The sequence below is a fragment of the Echinops telfairi genome, unplaced genomic scaffold (assembly GCF_000313985.2).
Source record: "Echinops telfairi isolate 266 unplaced genomic scaffold, ASM31398v2 ScPeMD7_31;HRSCAF=116, whole genome shotgun sequence".
Taxonomy (NCBI): domain Eukaryota; kingdom Metazoa; phylum Chordata; class Mammalia; order Afrosoricida; family Tenrecidae; genus Echinops; species Echinops telfairi.
The window spans coordinates 61,138,929-61,158,842 of record NW_022103928.1 but is presented as its reverse complement, the minus strand read 5'-3'; the positions used below and the strand labels follow the sequence as shown (position 1 = coordinate 61,158,842).

At 57.3% G+C, this 19,914-nt stretch overlaps 1 protein-coding gene across 11 annotated transcripts in view; it reads left to right on the top strand.

Moving 5' to 3' along the window:
- ATP2B2 (ATPase plasma membrane Ca2+ transporting 2) overlaps positions 1-19,914 on the top strand; it is a 280,408-nt gene that overhangs the window by 213,197 nt on the left and 47,297 nt on the right. For 6 of the 11 annotated variants that reach the window (XM_045289961.1, XM_045289968.1, XM_045289962.1 and 3 more), the window contains 7 exons: positions 3,224-3,349; positions 4,901-4,933; positions 6,111-6,173; positions 11,408-11,449; positions 12,296-12,457; positions 14,701-14,915; positions 19,121-19,363. In XM_045289961.1, the coding sequence (XP_045145896.1) occupies positions 3,224-3,349; positions 4,901-4,933; positions 6,111-6,173; positions 11,408-11,449; positions 12,296-12,457; positions 14,701-14,915; positions 19,121-19,363 (884 nt within the window). The remainder of the gene's footprint in view (positions 1-3,223; positions 3,350-4,900; positions 4,934-6,110; positions 6,174-11,407; positions 11,450-12,295; positions 12,458-14,700; positions 14,916-19,120; positions 19,364-19,914) is intronic. The other 5 variants (XM_004702240.2, XM_045289967.1, XM_004702241.2 and 2 more) reach the window with 3 other exon arrangements.

Sequence of the window (19,914 nt, the reverse complement as noted above, 5' to 3'; positions counted from 1 at the left end):
GCGGCAGAGCCTAGCAGGGGCCAGAGCAAGGACTGGGCTGAGGCAGGGCGGGGCGATCCCCAGGGCTGGGCAGCTGCCAGCTGCCTGCAGTGATGGGAGCAATTCGATTGGAGGGTGATTTGGGGGGATCTGATGATCTCGGGTGGAAAGTAGGCCCTGTGACTTTTTCCACCCCCTCCTGCAGTAAGGAGGGAGGATCGGGCTCCCCGTTTCCACGCTACCAGAACCGGAGAATGAACACATGCATTCATTCTCCAGGGATTGTTTTTCGTGGTTTTGGACCAGGGTGTTAGGGCTGTGGACCTATGTGAAGAAGAGATACATGGGGGGCTGACTTTCAAGTGGTGGCTCTGCCCCCACCAACCACCACCAGCTGGGTGACCTTGGGCAAGCCACATGCCTCCTCTTTCTGAGCCCCGGCTTCTTGCCCTGTCACTGAGAGTTGAGTGAATTTGACCCTTTGTACATAATTCATTAAGGAGCCTTGGTGGCATGGTGGGTTATGAGGTGGGCTGTTCGAAACTACTCCACAGTGGAAACATTGAGGTTTGCTTCTCCTGTAAAGAGTTACAGCCTCAGAAACCCACAGGGGGCAATTTGACCCTGTCTAATAGGGTCACTGTGAGTCAGTGAGTGAGGTCATTTGCTGAGCGTGTAGAGTCTCCATTACAGATGTGCTGCTTTGCAAGGGAAGGGCTTAGGGTCATGCCTAGCACACAGTAGATGTTTTATCAGAATCAGTTTGGCAGTGGGGGGGAGGGTGTCTCGTTGCCTTCTGTGTGCTTGGGATGCAAGAAAGGTTTCAAAGGAGTTTCTCTGTTCAAGAGCCCACCGTGCCCTCCCCTGCCCCCATAGGAGCTTCCTGGGCTTCAGTCTCTTGCTCTGTCAAAGGCTGGTGTTTGGCCAGCCCTCACCCAGCCCCCACGCAACCTGAACCAGTGCACAGGAAAGCATCTTGTGAGCGAGTTATTATCATCGTCCAAAAATTACAATGGTTGTCAAGGTGACTCAGACTCACGGCAACTCGGTGGGTGGAGAACAGAACCGTTCTGTACTGAATGGCAAACGCTTCCATGAGCCGATGCTGGCCCCTGGTGACCCTGCAGGACAGAGTGGAATGGAGTAGAAAGCCCCGTCTTTCTCCCACGGAGCATCTGGCAGTGTCCAGCTGCTCACCTTTTGCCCTGCAGCCCAGCTTGTGGCCACGACACCCCTGCGGCTCAGCTCCATGGGATTGTTCGTGTTAACCTCTGTCGTCTTTGAGTGCCAGCCTTTAGGTCTTGCCAACACAGGGGCTCTGGGCTCTCCCTGTGATGAGAAACATCTGGCCTAGGATGCTTGGCCTGGAAGCCAGGTCTAGACTCCTTCCATGTGCACTCCGCCCATGGTCCCACCTTCCCTCTCTAGGGACAAAAGGCCATTGTCCCTCTGTCCTGGGAGTAGCCAAGGAGCCAGATGAACTGTTCCCCAGCTGTGAGTCCTAGTCTATGGCAGCTCACTGAGCTCAGCACCCCTCGTGGGCCTTCCGGGCTTGGTTGGCCCCTCTTTGAGGGCCTGTCTGTAACTCACTTTAAGATTTTGATGTGCTGGAGATCAAGAGGCTAGAACCACACACACACACACACACACACACACACACACACACACACTCCCCCTAAAGCCAGATGTCACTCGGATCTCAGCACAAAGGGAAGAAAGCAGGAGGCGTTTGCTGGCGGTTCAAGTCCAGCGCGTGGTAAGCCCGTGTATGTCCGAGGAAGTCTGTGCTCCGTGTGTGCCATAACTTACTTCCAGAAGTCAGAAGCCATCACGCCTTCCTTCCGAGGTGCCTCCAGTTTCTCAGTTAGCAGCCCCATGTGTTAACGGTGTGCACCCCTCAGGAATCCCCGTGGGGATCTGCTAGGTGATCCTACATGTCCATGGGATGCAATGCTGACATCTCTGCCAGGACCAGCCATCCATTCACAGCCCTGGGAGAAGGGCTTGGGTGGGCCCAGGTTCCCTGCCTGATTCCCCAGCCAGGGCTCCACAGCCTCCCTCTGGCAGCCTTTGTCTTCTCCGCGCCCTGCCACAAACTCCTCACATCAACGTGGACAAGTCTCTCTGGGCTGAGCTGCCCCGTTTCATGATGGATGGGTTTGCTGTAGCACAAGCTGAGCAGCACAAATTTTTGTCAAAAAAAAAACAATCTGACCCAGAAACCCCGAAGAGGAAACAAATAAAAATGGGATCCCTCTGACAACAGTCCTCCCTCACCCCTGCCAGCAACTCCTCCAGCCCCTGGAAAGAATTCCAGTATCCTTTGGGGCCCAGTTGGGAAAAAATATCAATTTCTGGGAAAGGGGTTCTTCCTATGTTTTGTACCATAGACCCCTGGGGAAGTCTGGTATCCTGTGCAGGCCCCTACTTGAAATAAAGCTTTGAAATGTGTAAAATAAAAAGATAGTTAACAAAGTCGTTTTCAAAAGAAGTATGGAGTGTAGTGATATATGTACTTCTTTATTAGCAAGATCTAGCAGCTGATTAAATAGCCCTCTTAATTACAAACTAAAAATGAGCAAGACCTAGAATAGCTGCAAAATGATATGAAAAAAAATCCATGATTCCTGGTGATAGTGGCGTCCCAGGCACCTCTAACACTCCTGTAGTTGGTTGTGTGCATGTGCAATGGGCAGAGGGGAGGATGCTGGTTTCACTTAGAAGTTTGTTGAAATAGAGATGTGTTTTCTTCTCATCCAAAGCCACAGACCCTCATTCTCTTCCATGATGTGGGGGAGAGGGACAAGGACTCTGTTGAACAACCCTGTCTCGGGATGAATTGGCACTTCTTTGCTGGTTGTGGAATGAAACAGTTCTAGATATTATCAGTAAAATAGAGAGTGACTTCTGCTGGGCCTGTAAGGGGGAGTGAAGAGGGGAGACGGAGAAGAAAGGGGGGTGTTATTTTACAGAACAAGGTAGTGGGTCTAGGGGGCCTGGAACTGCCTCAGGAGCCTGAAAACTGAGGTGTGGCAGTGGGGGTGTGTCCCAGGGCCATCACAGCTCTCTCCCAAGATGAAATCATCTTGCACCTATAGACACAGTTGGAACTTTAACCATGCACAGTGCTCCAAGACCTCATCAGGCAAACCTAGGAGCAGACGGAGGCTGTAGTCCTTCCACTTCTTTGGGGGAAGTGGCTTTAGCCCCTGGGATGATAACTTGGTGCCCATCTCCTTCCCAGGGACCCACGTGATGGAGGGCTCAGGAAGGATGGTGGTGACTGCTGTGGGTGTGAACTCTCAGACTGGCATCATCTTTACCCTTCTCGGGGCCGGTGGAGAAGAGGAAGAGAAGAAAGACAAGAAAGGTAAGCCCAACTGTCGCCCAGATAAGGAGATGAGCTTTTAAGGCCACGTTGTTTTTTTGTTTATTCGTTCACTCAAAAAAACTAATTATTGAGTGCCTTTTATGTCCACGCCCTGTGCCAACAGCTGCCTCCTGCATCCTCAGAACCCGCTCAGGCCAGGCAGGCTCTGTCTGTTCCATCTCCAGGGTCTTGTCCCCGTCTCTGTCTTGTCCAGTCATCTCATGGAGGCCCCTTCTTCCCTTCCACGCCCGTCCAAGGGAGTTGAGACCTCAGCTGAGTCTCCATCCTGAAGTTCTAGAAAATTCCACTGTGAATGGGCCCCATCATCACCCCTTTTGGTAGAGAGAACTCCCAGCCCAGCCATATTTCTTTCACTATTTTTAACTCCACTGAGCAGAGCTGAAAATCCACCCAGCATAGACTCATCTCGGGTGTTGGCAGAAGAGATTCTGGAACAGGGGACAAATAGGTGAGACCCTTCCCCCATCCTCATACAGTTGCCCCTTGCCCAGATTCTGGTCTCTGCTCTCCCATGGAAACAAGATTCTTCAATAACTGGCCTCCCTCCAGCATATCAGGCTGGCAACCCATGCTAACTGTGCCTCTCAGACAAAGGGCTGAATGCTCAGAAGACACAAGAAACCCAAATTCCAGCAAGTCAGGCTGAAATCCAAAGGCCCAGTCCTAGGCTCCCACATCTGGAACCCACACTCTCAGGAAGAAGCCCCCTTTCAGGCTTTTGTCTCATCTCTTTGCCCAAGCTCTAGAAGAGATCTTCATTGCCCAGAATCTCTGGTGTCCAGTGGAAGGGGAATGAGGGTAAAAGGCTCCTCCCTGAGTTCAGGTGCAGCCTTGCTACCTCCAGATCTCAGATACCCACCAGGCACAGAGATGAGGGCAAACCCCATTTTCCAGTGGGGTCACCTTAGGATGTTGGCTGCCCCACTAGCAGAAATGTTGGTGCTGAACTATGGTCTGGGGAAGATCAGAGGGCTGAAAATGACCACACAGTCCTGGTCCTCGGTCTTAGAAGGTGTCAGGGGCGTCCCTAGAAGAGACTTTGGAGGCTATGGTGAGCAGAGGCAGTTGAGCAGTGCACAGAAGCCTGGTCCCTTTTTTTTTTTTTTTAACCTCACGTGCAACTGGGTGAGGGGAAGGTGCACTCCAAAACCACACCCCAACCAGACCTGTATCTCTCCTGTCCCAGAAGCCTGGTTTAGGGTCACCACTGAGCAGCACCTACAGCCCTGAGGGATGTCCGTATGACATGCAGAAATGACGTCGCAGAGGAAGACAGGGGCAGGGTGGTCTAACACCTCAGGTCACCATGAGCAGTGTGGACAGGATAGGGATCCTGTCCTCCCCCCCACCCCGTCACCTCCACCAGGAGCATTGCCTGGAACAGACTACCTGTGTGCACCCATTTCAGGATGCTCTGGCATGCTGGTGTGTATGAGTGTGGGTGAGTGGGGTGTGTGTGTGCGCGCGCGCGCGCAGATGAGACTGTATGTGCTTCTCCTTCATTAACATGTTTCAAAAATCATCACACAGGTGTGAAGAAGGGGGATGGCCTTCAGCTACCAGGTACAGTAAGACCCTCTCAGGGTAGATGGGACTCTTAGAACTAGCAGTAGCCTTTGACTGTGGGGCTAGGCCTTGTAGACCGTCAGCACACAGTTGAAGGGGCTTCATGACCCAGGGAAGCTCTGTCCTGCCAGGCCCGCCCCCTCTGTGCCCTTGAGGATGTCAATACCCCACTCTGCCGACCTGGCCTGACAGTGCTTCTGCTCCCACTGCCACCCACCGTCTTAGTATTGCAGCCCTCACACAATGCCTCACTCGTGCCACACGACCCTGCAGCCCCTTCCCCCCTCACCAGCACCCTGCCCACTCTGCTGGCTGCCCACAACCTCACGGAGGGTCCACCTCACCCGGCATTCTCTGCTCCTCTCCCTCCCACAAACCCCTTTTCTTCTCTTGCCAAAAGAAAGCGTAACAGGGCAAACTCAGTCATGTCAGAGAATTTTTCTTTTCTAAATTAAGGAAACTCTTTGGTGTCATTTCTGTCTCGTGCACAAAAATCAATATGTTTGATACCACCTTTTCAACGGCAGTCCCTCTCCTCTGGGGGTTTCCAAGGCAACCTTCTGAGTGCTGGTTAGGACAGGTGGAGCTTGTGCCGGGCCCCCAACAACCTGATTCAAGAACGCTAAGCCTGTTGCATCTTCACCGTTGGCACGTGTGCAGACTGCCGTTCTGCCGGACTGTGTTGATGGTGGTTGGAGGGGACACCGCTCCCCCCACCTGAAGGGTTGGCACTCACACTTTATCTGCATTGGGTATTTTTTAATGACTCCTGGTCATTGACCCCTCTGGCCCTAGTGGGAATCCAGTCCCCTATCCTGCTAGGAGCCCTCTCTGAAAAGGGACCCTCAGTTGGCTGGGCCAACAGGGAGCCTCGGTCTAGACCGCAGCACTGAGCTGTGTCATGCTGCCCAACCTTGCTGGTCATCCTACATATTTTCTTTCAAAGACCCTCCATGCCTGCGTTCCCCACCCCCCCTACTCCTTTGGCATCTCAGTGGGATCATCTCCCCAACGTTGTGTTTCTTGATTTCCAGTGGGAAAAAAATGTTTTAAGACGATAGCCATGTGATTGATGTCCTTACCAGTTGGTTCATGCCCTTATTGTTGTTGCTGTTCTGCGTTGTGCCTCTCCTCCATTGTGACACACTGCATTTTCCATCCCTCCCACCCCCAGCAGCAGCAGATGATGCGGCAGCTTCAAATGCTGCAGATAGTGCCAATGCCGGCCTAGTCAATGGTATGTCTCCGATGTCGAGCTCTCGGTCTTGGTTGGATGGGCATCTCTCTCCCCACCCCAACTCTGGGCTTTCCTCTCCCTCTTCTGGACTGCACAGATCTCCGGTGTGCATGGGCAGCTCTGGGACAGTCAGCCTCTCACATGGGGCAGGCGCTTAAGAGAGGAGCAACGTCGAGGGTCCCAACACAGTGCCCACTTGGAGCTTCCACAGTGGCGCTGCACTGGGACCTTGACCCCCAGTGGGGCCCAAAAGAGGGGCATACCTTTGGCTGCAGATCTGGCCCCCAGGAAGCAGCGTCCTGCCTGGCGTGCCCTCTCCTAAGCGCGCTCCTAGCCCCAGCTTTGGGGAGAGGGCCTGGGGTCAGGACTGGGCTGAAGCTGGCATCTGGGTCCCTGGCAAAGGATCCAGCCCTTGCCTCGCAAATTCCCTCGAGGCAGTGGGACCCGGGCCGGGGTTCAGCTCCTTGGCCCCATCCCGTAGCATGGCTGCACCACTGGTAGACGTTTCTTCTCTTCTCTCTCACGGAGCGAACGGGCAGGGGGTTCGCTTGGGCTGGGGCCAAGAGCTGCCCTCGGGCGTGGACTGGTGTCTCTTGCTGTGCCTGTGTGGAAGCACTTGCTCTGGGTCTCTGCATTCTGACTGGACCGTTGGGTGTGGAGGGCGGGGCAGGGGCTGCCACGGTGCACCTGGGGCCTGCATCTTTCCCTCCTCACACACAGGCAGGAGGGAATCCCCTTCACTTGTTCTTGGGGGGCTGTAGAAGATCCCTTATGGCTACACCCTCCCGTCTTCACAGCCACAGGGCTTCTGCTTACTCAGCTACCCCCTGCCCCTGGAATAGGTAGCATCTGAGGGGGGCGGGCTCTTCTGAACTGCTGAGAGGAGGGCCACAGGTTGGTTCGGTCCTGACACCATGGCCCCAAGAAAGCAGAGAGGGGGAAGTGGTCTACCCCCACCCCCAGCGTCACTGCACGCTAGACACAGGGCTGTGGGTTTCTCCACCACTGATACCACTTACTCCTCACCATGCTGGCAAAGTAGGGAGACTCGGTGGAGGCTCCCCATCCCATCCCACACCCCGCACCCACACCACCAAGACCACAAGTGCCTAGGATGTGCCACGGGCGGGTGAGGCATTTCTGCAAACATGGTCTCACCCAGGAGGACCGATTTGGTGCAGTCTATTTCAGGCACCGGAGGAGGAAGGAGGACAGCTTGGGGTGTGGGAGGCGCCGAGCATCAGGGTGAGGTGGCGGAGGGATGGCAGGGGGTGCTGATATGGGCAAGCCCGAGGCTGCCAGGGTAGGAAGCGGGAGGTGGTGTCTGCTTTCCCCAGGGTGAAAACCCTGCCGGGATCCGAAGAGGTAGGATAGGAAGCTGTTCACGTCCCAGCAGCGGCCAGTGCCCAGGTTGCTGGGGGAGGGGAGCCCCGGGGAAGATGGGGACCTCCGACGTTTGACAACCAGCATTCCATGTTCATGGTCTCACTGAGACCCTCGCAAGAAGCCTGCGTACACAGGTTTTGTGAGCCCCACTTGAAAGATGGGGAAACTGAGGCTTGGAGAGGTCAGGGCATTAGCCCAAGGTCACAGAGCTAGGATTGGTAGCCAGACCTGGCTGGCTCGCAAGTCCTTGCTTCTCCCCTCTCTCCACCCCACCCCAGCCCCGTCCCCAATCCAGAATTTCCCACTGTGCCCTGTCAATGTCACTCAGATCTTCAGAGCCTGACACACCCCTCTCTGCTTAGCTCGGGAGGCACAAGGGTGTTGGCTGCTAACTGAAAGATGAGTGGTTTGAGCCCCCTTCCCCCAGCAGCTCTGTGGGAGAAAGACCTGGAAATTTGCCTTCCCCCCACCCCCACCCCCGCCTGGAAAACTTGGTGGTACAGCTGTAGGATGGCTGGGACCACACACCCCCAACAGCTGGAAAAGGCAGGGGACTCAGTCTCCTCCAGGGCTGCTCCCTGCCTGTCCACTGGAGACGGCTGGCCCGCAGAGCCATGAGAGGGTCCTGTATCATTGCTGCTGTTGGTTAATAAATGAACCAGTGAATTTACATACATGCAAAAGACCTCCCCCACCAAGAACAGGGTTCCATGCTCCAGTGTGGTTAAAGGCCCTGGCATGAGTGGGTTTCTCTCTCACTACAGAGCCTTGAATATCTATCGCTGGGGACTCCTGGCCGGTGGCAGTCAGGCAGTGTTTTTTTTTTTTTTCCCAAACTGCTGCCCCTGTGTGTCCTTCCCTTGCTGGGCCCCTGGGCACTGGTATGGCCTGTGATGTATCTGGGACACCAGCCTGTCAGCCACTGCTGTTCCAAGGGCCGTCTCGGGGCCAGAAGCTGCAGCACCCTCTGGAGCTTGTTAGAAACGCAGGCTTCTGGGCCCCACCCCAGATCCTCTGAATGAGAGCCCTGTATTTTAAGGGCTCATTAAAGATTGAGACCCTCAGCTGAGCCTCAGTGTGAGAGAGGGGAGGTAGAACAAGAGTTGGATGGCACAGCAGGCTTTCCTGAGTCCACTTTCACGGACCTTTACCTGAGAGATGGGCGCGTCTGCCAGCGTGGCAATCTCCTTTGCTCTCACTTGACTCCCCGGCCAGCTCCAGCTATCCAGGCAATCCTGGCTCTGGCTGACCCCTGAGCGTGTCACAGGATTCTCAGTGGCTGATCATCTTAGAAGGAGACCGCCAGGCCTTTCTTGCAAGACACCTCTGCGTGAGCAAACCTTTTTGTTGGCAGCTGAGAGAGCGGGTCATCTGTTGGCACCACCCATAAATTACTGTTCCCTCAAAAAAAAAAAAATTACTGTTCCCTCCCGGGATTTGCCTAGGCATCTTTGCATAACACAAAGACGCTGGCCATCATCCCGGTTCACGGAAGGGAAAAAGAAATGTCAGTCGGGGCCTGTCTCCCCTGAGCTTGTTCACCAGGTCACGTCCCCAGGAATCCTCCATGGCCTTCATTTTCCCATCCTTGACCCTGGGGCTGGACAAGCTGAATTTTCTAGAGTGGGGTGCAGAGAAGGGCCTCCTCTGAGAAAGCTGGTTGCCATGCACAGCCACCCTACAGACCTCCTGGGTCCCCATGGCTGGATGTCTTCACGGGGGCAGCCAGCCTCCTCTTTCTCCCGCAGAGCAGCTGCTGGGTCTAGACCTTGGCCTTGTGGTTGGGGTCCATTGCTTTAATTCTCTGCACGCAGGCTCCAGGTCCCTTGAAACATAGGCTCTAGGTTACACAGAGGGCACAGGGATGGGGGTACAAAGCTAGTCTCACCATGATCCAGGGGCCAGTGAGAACAAGTTGGGTCGAGACCCCCCTCACTTCTGAAAACCCAGGCCACCGCACACCAGCACTCCCAGCGCACACGCACATGCAGGCTGGCGATTGTTCCTCCTGCCACGTGGTCACTGTGGAAATAAAAGGAAATTGCCAGCTTGGCTTAATGGGCTCTGGGATCTGACCCTATGCAAGGCAGAGGAAGGGTTCTCTGTGCACGGGAACGCTCACAGCTATTGAAGCGGGCCCTCCGGGGCCCTGTCCCACAATCAGTAGTTATTTCCAAAAACAAAAAGGATCGTTCCAAGTCCTATTTCCTCTAAACAGCCCCCACCACCCCCACCACCCCCCGCACCTGTGTTTTGTTTTGTAATCCGGTAGGGAGAGCTTTAGGAGAGAACAAGGACCTTTCTGTGGAGGCCCAGGAGTCCCGGTCCTCAGCGAGCAGAAGTGGGAGGGAACAACGGGGAGCTTGGTGGAGCACCCTAGCATGTGAGAGGGGCCGCGTCTGCCCTCTGAGTCCCCCCGAAGCAGGGCTGGGCACGTGGGCAGTAGGTACGCAGCCATGCGTGTTGTGTGGGGTCCCTTCACACACTGCAAAGGGAGCTGAGGGCACGACGGGGGTCATGTGGGAACGTACACCTCCGCCCCTCCCTGCACAGGTGGGGAGAAGGCTGACCCGAGTTGCCACTTGCAAAGCCTTTGAGACTCCAACGTACGGCACCTGCAGGTTACAATCGGTGTCCCTTCCAGGGGCCCCCATCCCCATTTCAGAGGTGGACGCTGGGGCTGGGAGAGGCCAGCCCATACTGATGGGTGGCTATGGAGAGTACAGGGTATCACCAGTGCCCGGCTGTCCTCCCTTGAGCTCAGCGCTGACCCCGCCTGTGCCTCAGGAAGGGTGCTTCATTGCCCTGCTGTGAGCCTCGGTTTCTCATCTGTAAATCTGTAGAGACCAGCACCCAAGGGCCTGCAGGGAGGACTCCATGAGGTGGCAGAGGTTTCAAGGCCTGAGAAGTGGTGAATGTGCTAAAACCCATCTCTGGGGGTGGTCAGCCTCCTCAAACTCCTCCCTACCCTGGGAGAGGGGACAGTGAGCCCCTAAGGCCAGGCCCCAGGGTGAGCTGGGGGAAGGGATCTCCTAGGCAGAGGCAGCTAGAACAACGTCTCAGGCTCAGCTGGTGGCTTCCAGCTCCCCCCACACAGCCAGAACCAGACTCCCCTGACAGCCAACTCGGATATGGAGACCCCAGGGTGGCAGGAGAAGTGGGCGCACTCCCTCTCCCTCCTCAATGCTATGCAGCCTCCCTGGTGGCAGGGAGAGCCCCTGCCGCACATCCCCCATCTCCTAGGAGTGATGCCTAGAAGCTTCAGAAGAGAGGGGCCAGCCACTGCCCTTTGCAGAGGCCTCCCTCAGCCGGGCCTGCGACTTCACGCCCCTTGCAGAGAGGAGAAGGAGGCAGGCTGTCCCTACGAAGGCAGCCATTGAGGTAGCGCACTGCCCAAGCCTTTGCCCCCGAATCCTCTCTGTCCCTCAGTCATGCTGAACTACATCTGCAGGCTTTCCAACCCCAGAGTATGATAAGGATGTCACTAAACAAGTGTCCCTCTGCCTCGTCTGCCCACAAAAGACAGCATCCGGGTAAACCAGTAAAGGCTTGGCTTTTGGCACCCTCTCCCGTGTCCTGACAGCAGACCCCAACCCTCTCCCCGAGCCCCTCGAGAGGCAAGAGCTGCCTGCCCTGGCAGAGCCTCCAGCTCCCATGGGCCAGCCTTGCCCTGTTCAGAGGGGACCCCAGTGAGCACAGACCTTCCCCAGGGACAAGCCACACCCTGTTTGTGGCACCTGCACCTCCCTCCATCTGTGGCTTGAGTGTCCGTGGCCCTGTTCCATCTCTGTGGTGACCTGTGTGTGCTGTCTGTTCTCTGTTGTCTGTTAAAACTCTCTGTCGTGTAGGTAAGATGCAAGATGGCACTGTGGAGGCCAGCCAGAGCAAAGGTAACCCTTTCCTGTTCCCCACTCGTGCTCCCTGCAGCCCCTCCCCTCCGATGCTAAGCAGCGGGAGAAGGCGAGGGGCAGGCATCTGCTGGAGGTGGGGGGGCCTGGCATCTGGGGGTGAGGGGGCACAGGTGTGCTGCCCAGAGTGCTGGGCTAAGTGGGGAGCGTTTCCCGGGGAGGCGTGTGCCACAGCTCCCGCCATTTCTCTGATTTGGGTGAAGAGGAATTAGGGAGGCCCTGCCGAGTATAAGGGGAGCCAGGCGGGTCCAGGGAGAAGCCAGAGGAAGCAGATTCCAGGGAAAGCCCCACCCAGCCTGGTCCCACAGAGGGAGGGAGCTCTGGGACACTGCTAACCCTGCAGGTCTCCCCCCACCTGAGACAGGGGGGCGGGCTCCTGTCCCCCACCCCCGCTTAAGGCTGGCTCTTGAGACCCCTAGAGCCCAAGGGGTAGAGAGGCTGTCCAAAGAGCCAGGAGCCCCCTAGTCAGTCAATCCTGTGCTGAAGAGTCCATCCTGGCTGGAGATGGGGAGTTTGTATGACCAGCCAGGATCTCCCCTGTCCAGTAGCTACTCAGCACCCCAAGAAAGTGGCCGCAAGGTTGGAGTGGGCAGAGTCCGAGTCCATCTGGCTTGTCTAAATGGGGGGAGGCCAAGAGAGCAGTTGGGGTAGGGTCTGGGGGCTCGTTCGGGATCAGAGGGGGGAGCGGTGCAGCTCCCGGCTGGGACTCCGGTCATCCCAGGGTTTCTGTGCCAGCCATGCCAGGGAGGGAGGAGGGAGGCCTGGGTGCCCCGCCTCCTCCCCGCAGGCTGACCTGCGTGTGTGAACGTGCGTGCTCTGCCCCCGCAGCCAAGCAGCAGGACGGGGCGGCCGCCGTGGAGATGCAGCCCCTGAAGAGCGCCGAGGGCGGCGGCGATGCTGACGACAGGAAGAAGGCCAGCACGCACAAGAAGGAGAAGTCCGTGCTGCAGGGCAAGCTCACCAAGCTGGCCGTGCAGATCGGCAAGGCTGGTGAGCGTGCCCCACCCCCATCCCGATGTGGCGGGCAGCAAGCGCACCGGGGGCCAGGGGAGAGCCCAGCAGGCCTCAGTGGCCTCATAAGCAAAGTGAGGGGGCTTGGGTGAGATGGCCCCTGAAGCCCATCCATAGCGACCGGTGTGCACAGTAGGCACTTCATGGTGCTGACCGACCCTGCAGAGAGGGTGCTAGGAGCCGGAGGAACTGGTCACCTGTGCCCGTGTGCAGTGACAGCCCTGCAAACAGGTGCCTCCACTCCGCTCTGAAAAATGGGGCCACGGTGCCTGCCTCTTGGGGTCTCAACAAGTACTGAAGGTGCCGACACATGCTATGCTGTGGGGCACGGTGCCTAGAGACAGCCAAGGGCCAGCTCATGCTAGACCCGGAGTCCCTGCAGCCCCCGGCTTTCTCCTGAGGGCAGCGGGAGCCATGGAAGCATTTTGAGCAGAAAGGGATCGGGATGGAGTTAGCTTGGTAATGACCGCCGGCTGCAAAGCAGACACGGAAGGGTCGAGGGCAGTGCCCAAAGGCCAGAGAGACACCTGTGGCCGGGCCTCAGCACACTTGGGCTGGCGGCTGCCCTGGAGTCCCAGCCCAGCTGCAGGGTGAGCGGTCCGGGCCCACCGTGGGCCTCCCAGCCCAGGGAAGTTCTGTGCAAAAGCCTAGGCCTCCCCAACTAGCCACTCGCCGGCTGGCCCGCCCCTCCGTGCTGTCTCCTGGCTCTAATTATAAGCACCACAGAGCGAGGAAGGGAGGCAAATTATAGGCTTGGATGCCTATATTTAAACTCAAGGCCTAGTGACGGCTCCGGCTGCTGGTGGCTTGGCTTCCCACCCCTGCAACTGTCAGACGGGCCAAGCAGCTTTATAGGCCCTGCAGCTGGGGTGGGGGTGGGGCTGGGGTGGGGGGACGAGTTGCGGGGTGTTCTCCACCTGCTCCCCAGAAACAGGTCATGGGGGACAACGCAGCCTTCAAAGTCCTCACTCGTCCCCCGAGACAGAGGAGCAAGTGCCCGGGTGGAGGAAGCCTAGGGAGGCCCCGCCCAATGTAGGGGAGCCAGCAGGCCCAAGGAATAGATCCCCAGGAAAACCCCGCCAGGCCTGACCCCACAGGAGGAGGGAGCTCTGGGACACTCTGGGACCGCTAACTCTGCAGTCTTGCCCCCACCTGAGGCAGGGGCTGGACTTGTGTCCCATGTTAGCCATCGATTGGGGGGTACTTCAGAGAAGGCTTCCAACTCTGCCTCCAAGCAGCACACTGTCCCCAGAGGAGCGGGCTGCAGGGGGTACCAGCTCCTGGCAGTGGTGGCACCTGGGCAGACCCGGGGGATGGGGTGGGGGCAGTGCACACACTCAGCTGGCAGGAGGGGCCCCTAGAGAGCTAGCCAGCCTCCCCTGCACTGGCTGGAGTGGCAGTGTCCCATGGATGTGTGGCCTCGGCCATATCCCTTCCTCCCTGGGCCTCCATTTCCCCATCCAGAAAATGGCCACCTGCTGTCTGCTCTGCCTGCAAGGGTCCTCCCCCAGGTCACCTCCTCATGGTCAGGGCGTCTGCCCAGACGTCTCTCCCGCCAGGTGCCGCCGTCCCAAGCCACCGAGCATCCCGCTGTCCCTGACACCACCCTGCTCACAGTCTCGGTGACGTGCCCCTAGAGGAGGGACCGCTGCCGTGTGCCTGGCCTGTGGCAGGTGTGCAAAAGAAGCTTGAGGAACGGTCCTACGTGGCAGCCATTCTCGTGCGAAGGCTCTGTGCACAGCCCTGACACATCACTGTGTCCCGCACCTACTGCGTGCCCGGCATGGCACTGGGCATGTTGCCCCTGTGACCTCACTCGATCCTCTCATGACCACAGTAAGCCAGCAAGCACGCAAGCCCGTGATGTGGGGGCTGCCGTGGGGGCTGTGCCTGGCGTTCTGCATACGGCAGGACAAGCAGTGCCCAGTCCTTCCTGCACCACTACCACTGCCCCCTGCCTCTCTGGCAGTGGTGGGTCCATTTTGGTGACTGCCATGCCGGCTTCTCTCAAGGAGGGACTCCTGAGGCTTTGGGGGCACTCTGGGTCACTAGTGGCCCCAAGGAAGGAACGGAGGCTTGGTGAGGATCCAGGACGGGCCTCTTTCACAGAGCGAGTGAGTGGCCGGGCGGGTCTGTGAGTCCAGGGCACCCCAGGCCCTGGCTGCCCGGGGCATGTGCACACAGCTCCCCAGAGGCCCCCTGAGCAGGTCTCCGCCTTGCAGGCCTGGTGATGTCGGCCATCACGGTCATCATCCTGGTGCTGTACTTCACCGTGGACACCTTCGTGGTCAAGAAGAAGCCCTGGCTGCCCGAGTGCACGCCCGTCTACGTGCAGTACTTCGTCAAGTTCTTCATCATCGGCGTGACCGTGCTGGTGGTCGCTGTGCCTGAGGGCCTGCCTCTGGCCGTCACCATCTCCCTGGCCTACTCGGTGAAGGTGAGAGGGGGCTGGCCCGCAACCACTGCTCGCCAGTGGGGGGCCTTGCCGGGGTCAGGAGAAGAGGTGGAGGAAGGGGCGGGCCCCTGGGAGCCCCGAGAGAGCCTAGGACCCCCCTCCCCAAAACTCAGGGCTCTCAGGGGGTCTAGGGACCTGCAGCAGAACAGAGACATGGTGAGCCCAGCTCAGAGGGCAGCCACCGCTCAGCCCAGCCCTGTGTCACCCACCCTGCAGAGCCGCCCACTGGGTTCTGCCGAATCTTAGGTCTTTCAAGATAAGCCAGAAAGCAGGGCTTTAGTTGACTGTTGTGAGCGGCTGTGCCAGTGACCCCGATACAGGATGACCCTTAGGCGGAGACCCCTGAGATCTGTTCTCCGAGTCTGTCCCAGCCTCGAATCGCCGCCGTTCAACCTCCCAGCAGCACCCAAGCCTCTCGGGCTGATACAAAGAGGCTGCGTGGGAGGGTCTTGGGTGTCCACCCCGGTCGCTCTTGGCCACTGGGCAGAGATAGTCAGAAGTCTGCATTCACCCCAAAACACCTTGGCAGTAAGGCTTGGCGATCCACTTCTGAGAAGACCCCGAGGAGCCTGATTCCACCCTGATGCACACGGGTCTCTGTGACTCAGGGTCACCTTCAATAGCAAGTCTGCCTCGTAGAACCCCCCGCACCACCCTGTGGGAGCCAGCCAGGGGCTTAAACACTGGTGATCAACTCAACGTTACAAAGCAAGCAAGCTATCCCGGTCCCCGCCGCCGCTGTGTGGGCCCAAACCCGCCCCACCAAACCCGCCCCACCAAACCCGCCCCACCAAACCCGCCCCACCAAAAGCGAGCAGGAGTCGCGGGCCCCAGGGTGGCAGCTGTGGGCTGTGTACAACTCATCTCAGAGGTGCCTCCTAAAGGGTTCAGAGAAGTGAGCCCCAACGTAGAGGAACTCTGGTTTCACGAACCCCCTCCTTGCCCCCCTTGGGGAAATGGGCTGGAAATAGCTTGCTTCTCCCTTGAGCATCCGTCACATAGTGAGGTCACCTTCCTGTGCCTCACAAGTCTCCCGGGGCCAGGGTACAGCCCCTGGCCGCAGGACGCTCAGCCCTCCGCACTGGGAACACACGGTGCTCGGAAAGTGTGAGGGGGCAGCGAGGGCTCTGCCACTGTCTGTTGAGAGAGCCGGCTGCCCGCCGGGACATCGGTAATTCCTACACGATGACCGAGCCCGCCCACTGGCTCCTGGGAAGCCTCCTCGGGCACTGCACCCCACCCAGTGCCTCACCACCCTGGCTCTCCTTCCCCCATGGTTCCCCACCTCTAAAATCAAGACCCTGGCTCCTCTGCCCTGTGGCAGGGTGTGCCCCAGTAAGAAGAGTGGCCCTGTTTGTTCATTTGCTCTCCCCCCACCCTCTCCCAAGAAGCTGGCCTGCCTCCCTGCAGAGAACACGGGGCGAGAGGTTTCCGAGCCAGAATTTGGGCGAGGCTGGCTGATGTAATTTCAGACCGAAAAGGGATCTCCCAGCAGGTGCCAGCAAGTGGCAGCCCGGGGTGAAGGAGACGGCCCTTATCATCTCCTGGTTTCAGGGTCCTCAGAGAAACGCCACCCCACAAAGCAACGCCCAGGTGGGGCCTGGAGCCACGCCGCCTGGTTCATCTGGGCCGGGGTCCCCTAGAGAGTCGCACAGACTTGGGAGGTTTGGTGGTGAGGGACTGCAGACAGTCTTTGGTGGGTCTGCAGTTCCCACCCCATCACAGGAGGTTGAGTTGTGCTAGGCACTGCTGCCAGTGCACCCCCCAGCCCACAGCAGGCACGGCACTCCCTCCTGGGGGCTGCCGTCAACCGAACGGGGCGACCACTCGGAGAGTAGAGCTGTCCGGTGCCTCTTCAATACTCACCACACAGCCCCGTCCAGCTAGCCACACGGCCGGTTCCCGGTCACTCTGTGTGGCCACCGTCCTGGAGAGCGCGGGCTTAGGAAGCAGAAGGCCAACGGGAGTCCCCTGCGCACAAAGTGAAGGTGGGCTGAGGCCCCAGTGGGTGGAACTGTGTGGCTAGATGGGGCCGGGTTCCTGTCACTCTGCCGGGGTCTCCACAACGGCCGGGTGGATTACAAGAATCCCTGTAGAGCAGTGGTTCTCAACCTGTGGGTCGAGACCTCTTTGGGGGTCAAACAACCCTTTCACAAGGGTCGCCCGATTCATAACAGTAGCAAAATGACAGTAATTAAGTGGCAACAAAATTAATGTTATGGTAGGGGGTCACCACCACATGAGGAGCTGTACGAAAGGGTCACAGCGTGAGGAAGGTTGAGAACCCCTGCCAGAGAGCTCGTGCGTTTCTTAGAACATCAGGTAAGACCATAGGTGCAGAGGGGCTTAGAGACCAGCTTCAAACTGCTGTTGATCCTTCATTTATGATCCATTGATTGGTACAGCTATTACACATTTTAATAAGAGAAATGGCAATGTCATAGAGTCCTCCCAAGACTCTTTTTTTTTTAATAATGTAAACTCTGTTGAAATGATGCTAGAACCCCTGGTAGCGGAGTGGGTTATGGATTGCACTGCTAACCACAGGTCAGCAGTTTGAATTCACCAGCGGCTCCTAGGGAGAAAGTTAGGGCGTCCTGGTCCTGCCGAGAATTCGTGTCGGGTCAGTTCTGTCCTGCCCTGTGCTCGTAGGGCCACGATGAGTCAGAGTGGTCTGGGCAGTGAGTTTTTAAAGGATGCTCATTGCACTGCATTTTTAATCATGTTTCCAAGGGGTACCGTGAGCAGCAAGAATAAAGGCGATCACCAGCCTGGGCACAAACAACGCCACTGCCGGTGGCACTCCGTGGCACTCCTTGCCAGCGAAGGAGGTTTCCTGGGGACCCGTGTTGTGCACTCTTCACTTGAGACCCTGGAAGGAGCTAGGGAGCCAGCTAGGAGCCGGGGCAGGAATCAAAGGAGGCGGATACACGGAAAAGGAACCCTAGGTGTAAACAAGTTTTCATTCTTATTATCAGTGAAAAAGAAAGGGTGCTCGAGAAGATGTATCGAGGGAGTTGTATCTATGGCTGATTTGGGTTTTGGTTTTTTGTTTGTTTGTTTGTTTGTTTTTTACTCTTTGTGTATTGACATTTCCAATAAGTTGTACAGCTTTTGTTACGTAAATCGTAACGTGCGTTCGCTGGGTAAAAATGGACCCTAAAGACTTTGCAAAGAGAACGAATCCCCTGTGATCCCGCCACACAGACACGGCCACGTTAGTACTGTGCCCTGCGTCTCTCTAGATGGCTCCTCTGTGTGAGGTAAACTGAGGCACGAGTGAGACCAGAGTCGGATTAAAGGAGTGTAAATTCAAGGACAGCTTGATTGTTGCGGAAGAGCTTCCGGCAAGGTTCCAAGACCCAGCGAGGCAGGTCAGGGAAGTCGGGCCCAGCGGTCAGGGTGTAGGGTGTTAAGAGAAGGTGCCTGGGGGTGGGGAAACTCTGAGGCGGCAGGTGTTCAAGCCATCCCCAGAACAGTCTGTCAGCTTCTGGCGTGCTCCGTGTCCCGGATTACACTCCCTGAGCTGGCTGTTCCGTCTTGGCTCCATTTGGCCTGGCCAGTTTTCTGCTTTGAGGGGGGGGCCTTCAATTCGCCCGCCTGACTCCGTCCAGACACTCTGTCTCTACACGGATGCCCTAGGTGGCAGGTCACATCCACATAGAGGTTCCCAGGAAGAAAGGCCTGGCGACCGGTGTCTAGACACATCAGCCACTGAAAAGCCATGAAGCACAGTTCTCTTTGGGGCCGGCAAGAGTTGGGGGGGCAGGGGAACTCGACACCCACTAACAACCCTCCATCGACATGTATTGTGTTTGCATAGACCTGACAACGGTGAAAGATGGCTAGTTCAGAAAGCCCGTAACCCAAACAGGGAATAGTTACTTACGCCACGGTGGCAGGGAAGAATATCTGAGGTAGTCGGTCAGAGCCCAACCTTTATGTACTTACTCTATTTCCCCCCTAAAGCCTGGAGTTCAGTCCTGCCATTGAAATTGATCAAAGATGGTCAATGGCTCAGAGAGTGACCGCCAAGGGAAAAGACCCCGAGCAGAGACAGCCCGGATGAGGGGTTGAATCCCCGCCCACCCCACCCCCGCTCCCAGGTCCTCAGCCGGGAAGGGCCCGGTGCAGCAGCTCTGCAGTTGACTGTGTGTCACCGTGCCTTCTCACCCGCCCTCCCCCAGAAAATGATGAAGGACAATAACCTGGTACGCCACCTGGACGCCTGCGAGACCATGGGCAACGCCACGGCCATCTGCTCGGACAAGACCGGCACGCTGACCACCAACCGCATGACCGTGGTGCAGGCCTACGTCGGCGACGTCCACTACAAGGAGATCCCTGACCCAAGCTCCATCGACACCAAGGCCATGGACCTGCTGGTCAACGCCATCGCTATCAACAGCGCCTACACCTCCAAGATCCTGGTGAGTGGGAGCCAGTCGCAGCCCCTCGGGGGGATCCCCGGAGGAGGGACGTCCGGGGAGTGAAGCAGAAGGAAGGTCCAGGGGGAGCACAGTGGTCCCCGGGTTGGGGCTTTGTGCTGTCTTCTGTTCTGCAGCCGATATGTGTGTACATAGCCCCTGCCATTTCTACGTCCCTCGTGGGTATAGTTCAGTGACCTCAATTACGCTCAGCAGGTTGTTATCCTTTCCCAGGTTTCTCTGTCACCTAACAGATGCTCGGTGCCCCTCTGAGCCACAACTAATAACCCTTGGCCCCGATGCATTTGCCTACTCAAGATAATTGCATCTTCTGCATGGAGGAGCAAATGCATCCAGAGGGCAGTTCAGCACCGACAAAATACACAACACTCCTCTAGTTCTCTACTCCTTCCTCCCGCCACTGTTATGATCTCAGTCCAAGTTCAAAATTCCCACTAGACCAGTATAGACAGTGGCACAGACGAGAGCTTCCGATGTACGGAATTCGGGAAAGACAAACCCCCTCAGAAGCAGTAATGGGAGCAACGATTCCA